General features: G+C 36.4%; 1 protein-coding gene across 1 annotated transcript in view; it reads left to right on the top strand.

Annotated features, from left to right (window-relative positions):
* si:dkey-71h2.2 (low density lipoprotein receptor adapter protein 1) overlaps nt 1–16,262 on the top strand; it is a 37,876-nt gene that overhangs the window by 10,426 nt on the left and 11,188 nt on the right. The window contains exons 2-4 of the mRNA XM_053488501.1: nt 8,675–8,817; nt 10,247–10,359; nt 15,973–16,087. Coding sequence (XP_053344476.1) covers nt 8,675–8,817; nt 10,247–10,359; nt 15,973–16,087 — 371 coding nt within the window. The remainder of the gene's footprint in view (nt 1–8,674; nt 8,818–10,246; nt 10,360–15,972; nt 16,088–16,262) is intronic.

Below are 16,262 nucleotides of genomic sequence, written 5' to 3'. Positions count from 1 at the left end.
CATGTTCTCTCTCTGCTCAAGGCTTAGCCTGCTCTTTGGCTGCTAAAACGATTCTTCTTTTTAAAGGCAAAGTGCAGGTTATTTTGTTTTGTTTATACTTTACAGCCGTGATTCCGTTAAAAAATTTAATTTGGTTTACGAGTGTTTTGGAATATGAGCCCAATTCAGACAAATTATGCTCGTAATCCAAGGTTCCACTGTATATATTTGGCAGATGTAAAGCATACATGTCTGTTTTTTATTAGCCCATTTTTATTTTATTATTATTATAACAGCTCAAGGAGCAACATGTTTGTGCACTTTCTAAAGATTTTAGTTATGTTTTTGAATAAAGGGTTGGAAATTAACGCTTTTCTTGTTTCTGGTTTTTATCCGATTAATCGACAAAATAATCGACAGATTAATCGATTATTAAAATAATTGTTAGTTGCAGCCCTAATGGCAACACAGTTTTTTTTTTTTTGGTTTTTAGGGGCACAAAGACCAGTGTTATACTAAGCTCTTTGTCCGTTGTTAAGACACATCATGGATTATATCCCTATACTTAAACTAAGCTCATAAACATGAGAGGAGAAAATAGTGCCACGATCTCTGACACAGGCTTTGTTTAGTTCTTTGTCTTTTGTTAATATTATTTTTCTTTCTTTTGAAGCTGTCCTTTTGAAAAAAGCTAAATATTGGTAAGAGTTATCAATTGCCCAAATCCCCCCCCCTCCCCCCATCCCCCTATTCTTTTTACTTTGTTTTTTTTTCTTCCCCATCTGTGTTATTATGGTTTGGCTCTAGTGTCTGGATCCATCAGGGTCCCCTGCAATTTATCCCCTGCAGGCAGCAAATAAAGGAAGGAAATAGGATTTTCGAGATAATCACAGTGGGATACACAAGCATATACACATTAAACTCAGGCCAAGCTTCCTAAACATTAGACCTCACAAGCTTCATAGATTAGAATCAAACCATAGACAATTTATTAGGGAGAGGTGCCACTGACTTAAATTTTTAAATAAAGAAGTATATATTTAACTAGATTTGAATTACCCCAGTGCTTTAAAGAAAGAAAGAAAAAAAAGAAAGAGAGATAGAATGCAGATGGAAAATTAAGGAACAAGATAAGTAAAATGTATGGAAATGAAAGAATAAAACAAGATAAATTAAAGAGGGAAGTACAAATACTATAAAAGAGCAACATAGATGGGTAACATGGAAACAGAATTTGAGTAAAAGGAGAAAAAAGATGGAAAAAATCATAGAGAATCAAAACAGGGTAGGAGAAAGAGAAAAGACAAAATGAAAGAGAGGAGGATCCTCCATAAAAAAAATAAAAATCTCTGATGGTCCTAGGTAATGAACCCTGAAGTGAATTGATGTTGCATCGGATTCCAGTAATCAGGGAGTGCGTTTTTTCCTAGAATCCAGCAATTTGCAGTGTAGCTTAAAATATTCAGAAAAAGAGAGCTGAAGGCAAAGTTTAAATAAGATTTATATTTAGATAAGACTTTTATTTCTTTCTTGATGTGGATCACATTTTAATCCACAAATCACATATTGTGTCAAAAACTTAAGATACTTGAAAAGAGTAAAATAATGTAAGATACAGCATGCTCATGTAGTTGAGATTAGTTCTGTACAAAAGTCTTTGATGGTAGTGCATGTTAATCGAAACTGACTGAGTTGAGATTCCTGCTGATTCCTATTAAGAACTAATGATGAGTTCAGTGAGATTTCAGCACCCTGGACAGTGACTGGTTCTTTTGGAGCATCTCCTTTCCTTTCATTAATTTTTTTTCAGGGCTTGTGAAGGAGATTGCTGAGAGAGGATCCTTTATCTCCTGTCTTGCCCGTATTCTACTCAGTCAACTGATGATGGTTGGTAAATATTTTATGCAAGTCGCTCATATTCCACAGTCTGATCTAACAACATTACTGAGTTGAGTAAAAGGAGGCAAGTCAATTATGCACTTCTAAATAAAATATTCAGATTTCATTGTGCCACCATGACAGTTGCTTTGTGTGAAGGAAGGAACGTTGAAGCGCTACTTATCTTTACTGCTCGGGACAGCTGTCAGAGAAATATAATTTAACCCATCCAATTTTCTCCTTCTTATTTTCTCTACTGTGCTCAGGTATGATGTGCTCAGGCTGCTCTCACTTTAAATGAACAATCTACAGAGAAAGTAATTTTTTTTATTCCTGCCCACCTTTAATTTAAGCAGTGGATGCCCTTTGGGAGGTTGAACAGTCTACATTCTTCACACTTACTTTTTTGACTTCCTTTCTTTTATTGTCTGACTCAATTTTACAAGGAGAGGTTTTTATTATACATAGAAAAAGTGAAGCTCAAACTTTATTCCTATCATCAAATACTGCACACCGAAGGGGAAACCCATACACAGTAAAATCTCCAGTGATGATTTAACACTTTCAAAGATTTTTTGAGTCCAGGTGAACTAATAACACTGATGAGTGTTAATTCAACACTGGAAAATTTGCTGTGTATTTGAAAAAATAATAATAATTTGGATTCTGGAATAATTAATAACCCACTTCCTGCCTAACTTATCAATTGCATGTAACTGTAGGTAAAAAAAAAAAAAAAGTCTGTCACATATGTCACTTAAAAGTCCGTCCCCTTAATGATCTACACTACAAAGGCCCAAGCATTGTTTTATTGCACCTTCCATTTTTTCCCCATTGTTTGAAATTGTCTTTTTTAAAATTGATACATGATATAGAACTTTCTAGTGTAAATTTAAGTGGGGATTTAAACTGTCGACTAGAATGGAAAAATAGACATACTAGTGTTACTAGTGTGTACTAGGGTAAAGAGTTTGTAGAAAGAGTTAAAAGATTAAAACTAAAAATACAGCTTTAATGTAATCAGTAATATTATTATTTCAGGTTGAAGCCCATGTACATGCCTGTCTTTTTGCACCACAGATCTCTTGGCCTAACTTATCACTCGCTCACTCATTCATCTATACCACTCTATCCTTTATTCAGGGTCGCGGGGGGCCTGGAGCCTATTTCAGGTGACTTAGGGCCCATCACGGGGCACACACACATACACACACTCACAAACTACAGGCAATTTGAAAACATCAATTTACCTAATCTGCATGTCTTTGGACTGTGGGAGGAAACCGGAGTACCCAAAGAAAACCCCCCTAAGCACGGGGTGAACATGCAAACTCCATGCACACAGAGACGGGAATCGAACCCAGACCTTGGAGTTGCAAGGAGACAGTGATAACCACAACACCACCGTGTTGTCGCCTTACTTATCATTTTAAAGAAATTAAATTTTGTGGCTCTTCACTCTAGATTGTACTTCTTTCATCGTCAGCTGAACTGCCTGTTCGGTAATTTGAGAGTGAATCACAGAAAAGAAATCTACGAAGTAGATTATATAACGATAAGGTTTTGTCTTGAAACGACTCCAGCATGTTAAACTTCACTGATACCCGTCAGTGCTGTTATTTCCACAGTGAAAATACTAGCTCAAGTTTAAGTAGGCTTTATTGTCACTTCAACCATATACAGTTAGTACATAGTGAAATGAAACAACGTTCCTCCAGGACCAAGGTGCTACATGCAACATAACTTACCAGAAAAACTAAACTAGCTAACTAAGAGGCCTAGTTAGCTGGCTAGAAAAGACAAGACAGGACAGATTGACCTAACATAAATTACAACATAAAATAACAAAAACTACAAAAACTAACTAGCTAAGGAACATAAATTGACATAACAGACAACATAAAGTGCACGTGCAAATGTGCAAATGAGCAATAACAAAGTGACAGTGCGCAACCACGACATAACATAACAGAATAATATGGTGTTGAGGTAGTGGAGAAACATTAAACAAGAAGCAAGAATTAAGGAATTAGTGCAAAAAGTAATCCAGTAATGAATATTGTGCAAAAGAGATAAACAGTGAAGCAGTTACGGATTTGTGTGTACGATAGTTTGGTCAGTGTGTCTGCGCTTGTGTCGATTAGTCGGTCCAGTCTCAATGTTTTGAGGTAGCTGAGTTAATCTGAGTGATGATCTTTGTGTGTGTGTGTGTGTGTGTGTGTGTGTGTGTGTGTGTTTATCAGTCCAGACCCTTTTTGTTGAGAAGACTAAGTAATCCCAGTAGAAATATTCAGTTTTATTTATTTATCTAATTAATATCTTTAGGTGCAGGTGTTTATTTACCTTAAACAATTAGCTTATTTTAAAGTAGACACAAGTAGGCACACACTGTTCATAACTTTACTTTTACATTTTGATATTAGAGCATTATAGTGTGCAGTTGGGTATTTTACATTCCCTCACCTCGGACTGCTGCAGATATGTTTGCTCTAAAGACCTGTGTTTTATCTCATAGTGGCGCTTCACATTACTGTTATTAGTGACATGGTTTTGGAACATATGAGACAAGCTGGTTTTAAACTTTCATAGTCTACTTGCCTTGTCCTTAAACTTTGTGAGGATTTAGGCACCTTATAAGTGCATTACGGTCGTTTCTGTGCCTTCCGCATACTCTCGATAAACTAGACTGGCTCTCACTAGACTGTTGAGTGACGCCGACCTCAAAAAAAAAAATGCTATATTCGTGCAAAAAGCACTGGATGTTATGACATAATCTGGCACGTAACTGACCATAACGTCCCTCCTACTTAAAGTTTTGACTTTGTTTATGCCGCATATTTAACTTTAGGTAAATATCCAGCCAGCCAGTTTTGTGTGATGTTGCGAGAAAATCAACTGGACAGATATAAAGACATTTTTCAAATAATTTTTATAGATAATACTTTATTTGTGTTTTAAGATTATTTCTGTACTTTATAGTATAGTATAGACCTGTACTGTATATAGTGCTACTGTTTTATGGATTAACAACATTTGGTTTCAGACCACACTGTTGGCCAAAACGTTGTGGACACCTGACCGTATTACTAATATGTGCTATTGTGCTTGTTGAACATCCTATTCCTGATTTTTTTTCTTTCCTGTTATAATAACTTCTCTTCTAACGTTGCTGTGGGTAATTGTGCTCATTTAAGCACGAAAGCATTAGTAAGGTCAGGTAGTGTTGTTGGGTGAGGAGACCTGGTTTGCAGACAGCATGCTAGCTCATCAAGGTTGAAGTCAGGGCTGTGTAGGCCACTTAGGTCCAGTTCTTCCACTCCAACCTTGACAAACCATCCCTTCATTAACCTCTTTTTGTGTGAAACAGTTCTCGGGTTTCTAGTTCCAATTAAGTGACATTTTAATGCCACAACATACAAAGACATCCTACACAGCTGTGGGCTTTCAACTTTGCAGCAGTTTAGGGAAGAAACTTTGGGGTTTACATAGAGTTTGCCATATACTGTATGTAGGTGGGTCTGGAACCTATGGAACTTTGGAGCACACTGGATGAAATGGCAATCCATCACACACACACACACACACACACACACACACACACACACACACACACACACACACACACACACACACACACACACACACACTTTGTTTTTCTTTTTGCAAGGTCAGCGTTTGAATGGTATTACTGCATAATTGTATTGCAGTCTCACTTGCCATATAGTACTATGCTACTGAAAAAATAGGTGCATTGACAAAAGAACAATCCTAAATTTTATGAGTTGTGTGATTAATGAGTGCCTGTCACTTTTTCACAAACACAGATGACCAATTGCTGTATGATTTCTAAGAGCTGCTTTGCTTTTAACAGAATAAAGAACTATTTGCTGTGTTAACTTTTAAGCCATTTACAGTATAGACAATTTTTTGCACCTTTTATTCTCTTTGATTTGCATATTCTACATGCATGTATTTTCTTAATGTGTCTCTGGGTTACTGAATCAAGGAGAAAGACTTGAATTAATTTAGAATTTTGGAAAATTCATATTAGATCTGGTAAATCTTTTATTTCTATTCAGTAATTGTTCTTGTGCAATCATCTTGAATGCACAGGACTTCTTGAGAAACAATTTAATTAAAAGTGCAATAAATGAATTGAAATTAGAACAAAATCAGGATTTACTTTAATACTGTATAATTGACATCTTCCCCGAAAGTATAATATCTACATGCGGTGAGATTGTGGCTCTGAGTCTGCTAATAGTTGTGTTGATATGAGTTCTGGGAAATTGGATCATTGATTCTCTGAGTGAACAATGCTAAGAAAATAACAGAGGAGGAAATCCCTCTCTTTCAACTTTGACAAAATTGTGACTTATGAAGTTTTTTAGGAATGTAGGCATCCATTAAGTTTGACAATGCAAGAACAGTCATTTTGCTGAATTTGCTTTTAATGTTAGGCATTTTTGAGCACCTAGCACAAAAGAAATAAATTGATAGGGTTATCTGAATTTTTTTTGTATCTATTTACATGATTTCAAATACAATACCATATTTTAACTTTTAAAAATCACTCATTTGACTGATGTTTTTATCCAAAGTGGCCGACAATTAAGGCTGGATACAACGAAGGGATTATGTGAAGATGATTAATTTGGGGATTTTATCAAGAATGATTTAAAAAAAAAATAGTAATCTGGTGCCTTAACCAATAATTAAACACTTTTGCATAATACACAATGGGAAACTGTCCTTCTTTATGGTAAGAAACATTTTAAAAGCTTGCATCCAAAAAGGGGTTGGATTATAGGAGCTAAAATTGTGTCATATTTGTTTTAGATTTGTATATGTACAAATGCCTGTTTTTTCATTTGGAGACTTAATATATTCTAATCAGTTATGACATTAAGGACTTTCTAATTCTCACATACAATTGCATGAGTTACTGAGCAGCAAAGCATGGTCTCACACTTCTGTGGTCATAATGTGTAATGTAAAAGACGAATCTCCATTAAAAAGTTAAAAATTATTGAGTCACTAATATTTTATTTGTGCATGACAGAGATCGAAGTTACTAACATTTAAAGTTGTCACTAATCCTGATACCCTCCATCTTTACCCTTACATCATTACTTACTAAATCCTCTTTATGCCCTATATTCAGCAATGCCCTACATTTTTTTTTTTTTTTTTTGAGATTTAAACACCAGAGTACAGACAGATCCTTTATGGGGTTTCAGATTGCATAAGCATATTGTTTGTTTCTTTTTAAACATACTACCTTTTTTTTTCGATGCTATGCACTAAATGATTGTAAGTCTAATTGTATTAGAATTGTGAGTATACTGTATTATATTGCTATTCTGCTACTAACAGTGTGAATATTGGCAATGGAAATTCATCCCCTTTTATGTGAGATATTGGTTGCTAAGGGCAACTGTCTTATGCCCATTAGCAAATCTAAGTGTATTCTATAATCAAATCTGTCACCAAGAGAGATCCATCATTAGATATCTGTGATGAGAATCACTCCTGATTTTGTGTGCTAGTGAGGACATCGAACATTGCAGATTTCTACAAAGTGAAAAAGTGAAGCAAATGTTGCAATGACAACTTAAATGTTTTAAAATAGCTTGGTAATTAATTTAATTAATTTGTTTATTTATTTATCTGAAGTAAGTTATGGAAGAGAATGTAAACTGATTAAGTCACTTCATTTGTGTATAAAATTCATAAGTAACCATGCCTTTTATGTTATATCAAATAATAAGTTGAAACCTAACCTCTGTATTACTTTTGCCTAACCTCATTTTGCTTGCTTAACGACCCGCGAGCAATAGGGTTAGATATTTACTTATGATCTATAAAATATCACTTAAATACACTTAATTACTGGAACCTAACCTTGTACTATTCCACTTTGTTTACTACAGACACAAATGTTCTTACAGTGTGTGTCCTCCTTGTGTAATCAGTTACCATCACATGGTTCTTACAATCAGGTCTGACCAGGATTAAGAAATGGTTTGGAAGTTCAAGTTTTTTTACGGAGTAATCTTATTAATGGCCTGGAGCATCGGCATGGATCCATTGTGGATTTTGAAGAACATTTCAGGTAACTGGTGTAGGTGAGATAGTGCCACTGTAGCTGCAGGGAACAGTAATGTTCTTCATGCTGTTTCTGGGACGAGGTGTTTTCATGGCCCAGATTTTCTATGAGTGAGCATTTTGGGTCTTAATACAGTAACTGTAAAGGCAAAGGGGGCTAAAAAAAGAAAATGGCTTACATGCATGGTGCAGTTTGTTTGTAACTGTCTCGGCCAGTTGTCTCGCTTTTCTCAGGACCACAACACTTTTTGCAATGAGGTGTCGAGGATTATTTACTGTAGTTTCAACAGAGAAATGATGGGAAGCCTGTTCTCTAAACTGGAAACAGCTGGCAGAGGCAGATAGTCACACCACGGCTTTATCAGAGCAACACAACCATCAAGCAGTTTAGACTCCTTTATCACTGTTTGGCTGTTTTCTAGTTCATTAGTTTGGATTCTGTAAGATTTGTTTTGTATAAAAAAAAATAAAAAAATAAATGCAACTATTTGAAGCTTTCTGAGCAACACCAAACCCCCACTGAACTCACTGTAGTACTGTACTCACATAGACAATAATGTATGCAGCTTTGTTTAACTGAGTAGGGATATAAATCTTTAGAGCCAAGGTCACTGCTTGTTTTGTACATTGTGTAAATACATTTAATTTAATTAAATTGTGTCTCTTTGCTAACTTGTGCATAAAAAGTGTCCGCTCTTTATTTTTCTAGAGCTTCCAGAGAACTGGACAGACACTAAGGAGACCCTGCTGGAGGGAATGGTGTTCATGGTGAAGTACCTGGGCATGACGTTGGTGGGTCAGCCTAAAGGAGAGGAAATGGCTGCAGCTGCCATCCACAGGATTGTCTCAACGGTTAGTTTCAATCAGTGAGTGATGTTTATATCCAGAAGGCTTTTTTTTTTTTTTTTACATGGATGTCTTCAATCTGCAGAGATTAGCAGAACCAACGCCTAAAGACACAAGTTATCACTTACCTGTGTGTGAGACAAGGATAGCATTCACCCATTTTAGAAGAGCGGTGTTTGTCTTCTTGTGGAGACAAACTTTCTGAACTGGACTACAATGGATGTATTCATTTCTAAAGATTCAACAGAGCTTTTAGAGAGGGAAAGCAGAACTCATGACAGAAGCAGATTTGTCTTCTTTGTGTGGTACAGCAGAATCCATGTCCCAGAGAAGTATCATTTTTATGCCAGACTCATTCTGTTCGATTCTGGCGCTCAGAGATTACACATTGACTTTAATCTCACTGCTAGCTAGTTTTTATTCCTCCGCATTGACTGTTTTCTCGTGGGAACAGTTAAGGCCCTCCAGATATAGTTTGCCTGATTTTCTCATTTTCTTTTGTCCTTGAGACAATGCCACTCTCTCTCTTACTTTCTACCTTGAATCACACAATGCCAGTATTGGCCGTGGTTCTCCATTATACCGCTTATTCTCGATGTTACCGTGTAAACACTTGTTTATCCCAATTAACTTTTCCAGTCTGTTTTTAATTAAGTAAGCAGATATTTACATAAACATGACGGTTAGTTTATTGCTTAATAACAGCCATAACATTAACACAAGTAGGAGGTGAATTGCAGTCCAAAGATATGCAGGTTAGGCTAATTGGTGTCCCCAAATTGCCCGTAGTGTGTGAATGGGTGTGTGAGTGTGTGTATGTGTGTGTGTGCCCTGCGATGTATTGGCACCCTGTCCAGGGTGTACCCTGCCTCGTGCCCTAAGTCTCCTGGGATAGGCTCCAGGCCCCCGTCATCCTGAACACAGGATAAAGCGGTATAGAAGGTGAGTGAGTGAGTGAGTGAGTGAGGGAGGTGAATTTAGTCTCCACAAGCAACCGTGCTCGGGAGACTAAAGGCCAGCCCATCTGGTTCACCCCACAGAAAAATCAATGCAGCACTAACTGCCAAAAAGGGTCAATGCTGACCATTATAAAAAGGCACTGGGCGTTCAGTATCACAGCACGCTGTGTAAGAGTGTTAGCAAGCAAAGAGTTTAAGGTTGTTGACCCAGCCTTCAAATTTCTCAGATCCCAATCTGCCTGATAATTCAAGGGACGCTCCGGATACACACGCCAAATCTGACACTAACATCCAGGTGCCAGGCACCATAGTACATCTTCAGAAGTCCCATGTAGCCGTGCCCCAGGTGGCCAGAGCCTGGCAGCACAGCTTAAAACTTATGTGGTTTTAAATGTTAATAGTTGTGAAAGTTGTGGCTAATCTGTGTACTGTACAATTTATTTGGACATTAGATTTGTTTTTTCTGACTTTTACAGGCTCGTGCCAGCTCAAAAAAATTTCGGAAGGTGACCCTTACCGTTTCCCCTAAAGGGATCATCATTACAGACACTGAGACCAGCAATCTCATCGAGAACGTGTCTATTTACAGGTAGTAATGCATTGTTTCTTATAAAAGACCCCCCTGTACTTACTGTGTTACATTTCAAAAACTAGCAGAACAAGAAATAGACACACGTAACACTGTTACAGTGGATTTCTAAAGAAGTGTTGTTCAGTTTACTGACTTGGAGCACTTGCAAGTTTAATAAAAGGGATCTATATGCTAGATAATTTATTCAAGGCACTTGCTTGTTCTGTCTTAATTAATCATTATGCTTTTTATTTAATTAAAGCTTCCATCTTTAAATGATTTTGCTCATAGATCAGACCTTTTAAAACTGTTTAAGAAGCATTATAAAAATATATAAATTATCCCATATTGCACTTTTTTAAGCCACCCTATTCTTAGGTTTTTTAGTACAATATTTTCATTGTTATTTGAAATTCAGGATGAATAAACCAAACATGATGAAAGTTGTATCTGCATTATGTCTATCAGATGGGAGACACCAAGGCGGTAATAAAAAAAAGGGTAGCAAATCAGTTCAACTTGATCAGAACACATCGGCAGAGTTAATTCTAATAGTTTACCAGCGCCTGTGTAAAACACCACTAACACTGGATTACTCAATTGGGTAAACCAACAACTGCATCAGATTTGAACTGAATTTCGCGGTTTGGTTATTCTTTCAGTGAAATCATCTCAAAACCATAATGTTCATGTTTGCTTCAGATGCACTACTCAAGATTACTGTGTAACATCATGTTTATGAAGGGCTTGTGCTGGTGATGCACTGACATTTCAGGAACTCTATCCATTTATCCCTCTATGTATCTATCTTTCCATGTATGCCAAATATTCTGACAGCCAAAAGTTACCACTTTGCTTAAGCACTTTTTTTTTTATACTACAGGTCTAATGCATTTCCTGAAAGCGTCACTCCATTATCTATACCACTTATCCTGTATCGGGTCACCGGGGGGCCTGGAGCCTATCAAAGGGAACGTACACCCTGAATGGGCCACCAACTCATTGAAGAGCACAAGCACAGCTAATCATACACTACAGGCACTTTGGAAATTCCAATCAGGCTACATCGCATGTATTTGGACTGTGGAAGGAAATCGGAGTACTCAAAGAGCACCACACCAAGCACAGGGAGAACATGCATTCAAGCACGTAGATCAGAGGCTAGATTTCATCCCTCTAAGCTGGAGGTATGAGCTGTGTGTGGAGATAAATCTTGTAAGGTATTATGTAGAAAGTAAGTCCCTGACTGCTATGCCGATGTTTTCTTATGAGTGGTACCAGAGACACAGGGTGTTTCTAATTTCTTTGATCACACCTACCTATTTCCTGTCCTTGTTTCACATCCTCGTTACTTGGCTGTTCTATGTGAGGCAAACAAGATCAGGAGGAATCGAGGGCGCAAATGTATTAACTTTAAAGTGAGTTCATTTATTGATGATGTGCTGCACATGAAATAATGAATCTGCAAATGCACATCACATGTTATTACTCATAGAATGAACATTCATTTAAAAAAACTGGCATATGCACATTACATAGTGTGCATGTTTTAGTCTGTGCAATATAAATGTTTTTTTATTTCTCATATTTGGATTTTTGGGCTAAGTTTTCTTTAATATATCGGCAGTCTCATTATGAATAGTCTTTAATTATTTATATTTATTAATTCAGTATCAGGGCTTCTTATTATGTTATGGTTTATTTGAATTAGTTGTTTCATACAGATGGAGCATTTATGCTTACGTCATACACCACAATAAAGGAAAGACCATTGTGTAGGAAGCGGTTAGGTATCTTTGATCTAGAAGCACTCTCCATTAGCATCTTTAAAAATTACAGATTTTGATCGATGTCCGGGTCAAAGGTTAAAGAATGCGTAAGACGTAAGAGTCAGACCACCCCCCCCTCCACACACACACATCCTGGACCTTACATTAGTCACACCCTGATGATCGTACCATGAGTCCTGTCAGACTCTTCACTTCTCTGTGGTCTTTTGCCTGCATTATTAATAGAGGAGTCCCAGAAAATTAAAGGAATTGATTTGGAAATACACTTAACTGGCCCCTCTAGTTTTTTTTTTTTTTTTGCTTTTGCTTTAGGCTTAGGGGGATCATCCTTTGAGGGAATGCACCACTGCCTGGAGTGCATGTGTTGGATGCAGTCAGTACAGACTTTGATCCTGGAGACTCGGCTAGATTTGAAAGAGCTAGACTTGAAAAGCAAAGCTTATCATTTGTTCATCAGTCAGAGAGCTACTATGTCAGTAGAAGAGTAATGATACAGGGTATATAACACTCTACCCATTAAAAAAATATTAAAGTAGGTGCCTGAATCCTGAAAAAAAAAAAACCCACATATATAGGATGATTTCCTTTATTCAGAGATGCAAAAATAAAAAAAATCAAGAAGGGGCGATATACTTTTTTGTATATATGTATATAGATGGATAGATACTGTAGTCCAGTCAAATGTTTGTGCACACAGTATAAATTCACAGTCTTTTTACATTTTTATTTCTTTCTACAGAAGGCATCCAAAATGTGCAATAATCTTCTCTGAACAGTTAATATTGAGACGTGTCTCCTATTTTTGCTCTGTAAAACCTTCATAACGACTCTAATCTGAAGTGCTATAAATTAAGTGATTTTTGAGGCTGGTAACTTTAAATGGACTTCTCCTCTGCAGCAAATGCACTTGACAATACTGTTCTTGCAAGAACTATTCCAGATCAGCTGCCTGTTGTTTTTACTTAATTTAATAATTCCATATGTGTAATTTTATAGCTTTGAAATTTCCAGTATTGTTCTAGAAAGTAGGAAAATACAAAACAAAAAACACTGAATTAGAAGGTGTGTCCAAACTTTTGACTGTTACTGTATATGTAATGTTTTGACTAAAACTCAACTGTTGTATTTGTAATGCACAGTTTGTGTTAAATACTCTGTATATCCTTAGCAATAGTAACTAATTTATAGTTAAAAGTAGAAACATACGTATAATGGAAATGAATACCTTTACCTTATCCATGAGGTTATGAAAGTAAACACAGACAGAGAGAGAACGAACGCTTTATCCTGTTATTGCAAAAACAGGAAGGAGCTTGGCACTAATGAGATGTTTATGTATCCTCCTTCCTATTTACGGATCCAGCCCCCATCTCTTTTCCAGTACAGTGCTTATGAATAAAAGGCTAGAAAACAATTTCTTCTATCTTTGGCTAAAGATAAGCTTGGTCCTTTTTATTCATGTATGATATTTGTTTACACAACATAAATGGTTTATTTGTGTATTTTTTTATTTTTCATTTTTTATTATTAATTATTATTCATAAAAATCTAAATTATATAAAATAATAATGTAAAGTAGTATTACATTTATGGTTGTTTTAATTCGTTTACTGTTTATTATATTATATATTATATAATGTCCTCCTAGATCATGGTTACTTGTTTGTGAGGTTGCTTTTGTACATCTTTTTATTTCCTAAAGGCGGAAATCTGTACAGTGTTTGTGTAATGAGATTTGGCATGGCTCTCTATCAGCTGTGTGGGATTTCACTGACAGGTTAAAACTCATTTTGGCTCTGCTCCCACTGTGCCAATGCTAATGTATTCCGCACTACTGCGTGTAACAGAAGAACATAAGCAGGCAGGCTCCCACTTCACTAATGCGGTTAAACCTCTGTTAAAGTGCACCAAACCATTTTCATAAATCCTGTTTTACTTTTGTTTCATCAGTAAGCTAGATTTTTTATTTTCTTGCAAAGGTCAATCCTAAAATGCTGGCAGTTTCTGTTCACATCTCCAGTGCACTGGTCCTTATGTTATTTCCTGAGGAAACAGGGCAGCCTAGTTTTGCAGTGTTTCAGCCCAGTCAGAGGTTTACTAATGCAAATCCCTTTGTGTGTCTATTGTTTATGACAGCTCTGCCTCGACTCATAAAAACACCAACTTTCATAGTGCTGTTGCTAAAATAGCACACACGCCTTGAAACATGAAATCTGAAAAACGATTAAGTTTATTTTAGTGAAACATCACTTGAAGTCAAATGTGAAATTTTCAAGATGACTGAAATTTTACTCGTTTATTTATTTACGAGCACTACCTTTTAAGCTCGCCTCAATTCTTCACATCAGGGATTTTATAAGATTTTTGAAACATTGCTTTTAGATCCTGGTCCATGTTGACATGACTACAGCACATTATCATTGCAGATTTGTCAGCTGCACTGTTATGTTATGAATGTCCTGTTCTCTCACACCCCTGTGGTGATCTATTGGGTTTGGATGTGGTGAGTGACCATTAACCTCCATGGGACATTATTATGCTGTTCATGCAAGTAGTGATTGTGGCTATAAATGGATGCACATGGTCATCAACAATACTCAGACAGGATGTGGCATTCAAACAATGCCTAATATGTAATGATAAACACAATGTGTGCCACCACCCCGAACTGATCCATAGGTTCGTACAGCCGATACACATTCTGACTAAAATATATGCACATCTCTGCAGAAATAAAGCTTCATCAGACAAAGAGATGCACGTCTCTTTGTGTGTTCACTTTTGGGCTGTGTGTAATCTCATGTAGACTCTTCTTTTCTGACTGAAATGGAACTCCATGTGGACTTGTTCTGTTGTAGCCCATCTGTCTTTAAAGGTTAATGCTGAGTGGATAATCGCATTAATAAACAGGTAGTTCTCAATAAATTAACCAGTGCTTGTAATGTACAATGTACAACTTTAAAATCTAGGTCAAAGCCTGTTTTCCCTAAACTCCCCCCAATGTATTTATTTCTTTTTAATGCTGACAGCTTACATCACTGAAAACATGGCTAGAGAAACAAGAGGAGAGCAAAATATACATAACAAGGTTGGCTCAAAACTGAGTCATGGTTGAGTGAAAAACTCTCCTTAAATAGACTCCTGCACAGGTGGTGCTAATTGTCATGGATTAGCATTAAGTCCTTGCTCTCTGTAACATGAGCCAGTCTGTCAATGCATCTGTTTACTCTCTGCCGCCCTCTAGTGTAAGACACAAAGCAAAGCTGTCTTTCTGTCTGTTTGCTTCCAACTTTGTGGCAGCAGTTTATTGAACAGCTGTATATACTGTAGGTGTGATGGTCAAATGTCCACAAACTTTTGGCCATAGAGTGTATAGTTGGTCTTTGTCTGTTCGTACTTCAGTTGAATGTTCATTTCTTTTATGCTGGGAGAAGATGATGAAGGATTTAATTCGATATTATAATGAAGATGCGAATTTGATGGATATGATATTGTACCAAGGACCTTGACCGTACATACTATTTTAGGATTTATTTAAAAAAAGTTTTTTTTAAAACAATAGTGATGAAGGACAAAGTCAGATTTGTGAATTAATCAAATCTACACATACTGTACAGGTAGAGTACCCAGTGAGAAATCCTTAATTATGTATCATTGATATTTTAAAATGAATACAATTTCAATTTGGCACAACTTATGATGACAAGTTCATTATTTTTAAAACCATACAGAACTTCAGGAACTTCTAATCTAATGTTGTACAGTACTTGTCAATTCAAACCTTTCAGACCTTTTCACTAATACGTATTTTCTTTTCTCCCTCTGTTGCTTTTCTTTGTAGAATCTCCTACTGCACGGCTGATAAAACTCAGGATAAAGTCTTTGCCTACATCTCACAGAGTGAGTTCAGTGAAACTCTGGAATGCCATGCCTTCCTCTGTCAAAAGAAGAAAATTGTGAGTCTGGGTCTCAGATAAATGTTCAGTAACACTCTTTAGAGTTCAAACATAAGTATAACTTAATGCAACTTTGTTTCCTTGAGTATTATTTTCAAATTGCAATTTATTATTTGTCACCACACCCATATGTACATTCAAAGTACTGTTATTTATTTGGGATATTGGCAAATGA

Source organism: Clarias gariepinus, chromosome 27 (genome assembly GCF_024256425.1).
Source record: "Clarias gariepinus isolate MV-2021 ecotype Netherlands chromosome 27, CGAR_prim_01v2, whole genome shotgun sequence".
NCBI lineage: Eukaryota > Metazoa > Chordata > Actinopteri > Siluriformes > Clariidae > Clarias > Clarias gariepinus.
The sequence above is the reverse complement of the archived record's forward strand: the minus strand, read 5'-3'. Positions and strand labels throughout refer to the sequence as shown.